The 2,230-nt window shown below is 39.9% G+C and overlaps 1 protein-coding gene across 1 annotated transcript; it reads left to right on the top strand.

The window, feature by feature from the left end:
• On the top strand, positions 699-1,139 carry LOC109846206 (uncharacterized mitochondrial protein AtMg00860-like). The gene has a single exon (XM_020415429.1). The coding sequence runs from the start codon at positions 699-701 to the stop codon at positions 1,137-1,139; it is 441 nt and encodes a 146-aa protein (XP_020271018.1).

Genomic DNA, 2,230 nt, shown 5'->3' with positions numbered 1-2,230 from the left:
TGCAGACTTGGCTACTACTGGCCAAATATAATCAGGGACACTGTCACTTATGATAAATGGTGTTATACCTGCCAAATCATGCTAATTACATGCACCAGCCGTCGCAGTATCTGCATCCTTCAGCCACTTCATGGCTATTTAAAATGTGGGGTATGGATATCATTGGCCCAATTTCCCTATCTTCCTTGAAAGGAGATCACTTCATCCTAGCGATAACTGACTATTTTTCCAAATGGGCTAAAGCAGTCCCATTGAGACTAGTCAAAACAAGTGATCTGATAAAGTTCGTCAAACATCACTTCATATATAGGTACGGTGTTCCAAAGCGCATCATCTATGACAACGGACCACAATTTGTCAGCCAAACCTTCACACGATTCTGTGACAAGTTCAGAAATAGGGACTTAGCATCAACAACCTATAATCCTGTTGTGAATGGACAAGCAGAAGCCTTCAACACAGTCTGTAGAAACCTTATTGTAGAGGGCAGCCACATGATGGATGTTCTCTATAGATTGAGTTATTTAGGTCTAATGCATAATATATCATGTATAACCAATAATGAAAAAGGTTATATAGGTTAATTATCAGGAGGAAATTGGACATCTCATAGATAATATGTAGCCTAAGTTTGTGTTTGAGAGCTAGTGGTAGACGAGTTCTGTGGATAAAAACCAAATCAAGTAAGAATCTAAAAAATGTTTATGGTGGTGTTTATCGATGACATTCTTGTATACTCTAAGACCGAGGAAGATCATGCAGAGCATCAACAGACTATGTTAGAAATCCTATGGAAGGAGAAGCTCTATGGAAAATTGAACAAGTGTGAGTTCTGGCTAGAGCAAGTGTCTTTCTTAGGACATGTGATTTCCGGAGCAGGTATCTCTGTAGACCCAAAGAATGTTGATGTAGTGTTAAGGTTAGATCTGCCTACATTTATGGCAGAAGTACGAAGTTTCTTGGGGATGGATGGATACTACATGAAATTTATAAAGGATTTTGCTAAGATTGTAGGACCACTTACTAGGCTGACTCGAAAGGATGTCAAGTTTGTGTGGACTCAGGACTGTCAAGTAGCATTTGAGGGATTGAAAAAGAAGTTGACGACAACACCAGTTTTGAGAATCCCGGATGAGTAAGGAGGATTTGTAGTGAACACAGATGCTTCTGGTTTGGGTTTAGATTGTTTTCTGATGCAACATGGGAAGGTAGTAGCTTATGCATCCAGACAACTGAAGACACATGATAGGAACTACTCGGTTCATGATCTAAAATTGGCGGCGATTATTTTTGCATTGAAGCTATGGCGACACTATCTTTTATGACACAGAGTGGAGGTGTACACAGATCATAAAAGTTTAAAAGCATATCTTCATTCAAAAGGAGCTCAACATGAGGCAGCGCATGTGGTTAGAGATTATGGCGGATTATGGTCTTGATTTACAATATCACATGGGACGAGTTAATATGGTGCCAAATCATTTGAACAGGATGCCTGTGGCGATGAGACTCACCAGACAGCGGGAGTTGATATCTGAGTTTTTGAGGATGAACATGGAGATTATATTGCCTAGAGCAGGGAGACAGTTTGATGAGTTTGCATTTATAGTCAACTTTGGTGGACTGGATCAAGGCTACCTATTTCGAGGATGCTCGATACCAAAAATTTAAGAAACAAGTGTAGTCTAGGGAGAGAACTGATCTACAAATACATTAGGATGGATCCTTGTGATTTCATGGTAGCTTGTGTGTGCCTAAGGGCGATGTTAGAAGAGAGCTATTGGAGGAGGCGCACAGTTCAGTACTTTCTATTCATCCAGGTGTAGGTCATAAAAATCGATCTCAAATTTGTATTAATTGAATTGTTTGTTACAAACTGAAATCACTTTTACATAGAAGAAGAAAAACTTGATTTGATCTCTCTTTTGTTTAACGTGGGATCTACGGGGTGAAAGGATGCTTGACTCGATGCTTGAGTCGAGTTTGCCACCTGTTGATGATTTGAACGAGGTTGTAAACAAAATTCAGTGCGTGGTAGAAGTTTGGCCTTCTGAGCTCGAATATCTGAGCTAGAATGTGAAGGCCGAACACACAAAATGCTAAGTTCGATTCTCTCAATGTTAGATCTCTCAATTGCCAAAAAAGGTCAAAGTCCCCTTTCCTATAGCCATTTGTGGCTTTTTTTATAGAGGAGAATGGTTCGTAACCAACTCCTAAGAACGTGGGAAGT

Source organism: Asparagus officinalis, chromosome 6 (genome assembly GCF_001876935.1).
Source record: "Asparagus officinalis chromosome 6, Aspof.V1, whole genome shotgun sequence".
Classification (NCBI taxonomy): domain Eukaryota; kingdom Viridiplantae; phylum Streptophyta; class Magnoliopsida; order Asparagales; family Asparagaceae; genus Asparagus; species Asparagus officinalis.
The sequence above is the reverse complement of the archived record's forward strand: the minus strand, read 5'-3'. Positions and strand labels throughout refer to the sequence as shown.

Coding starts and splice junctions, on each gene's coding strand:
- LOC109846206 (XM_020415429.1), top strand. CDS start 699: ATGTTTATGGTGGTGTTTATCGATGACATTCTTGTATACTCTAAGACC.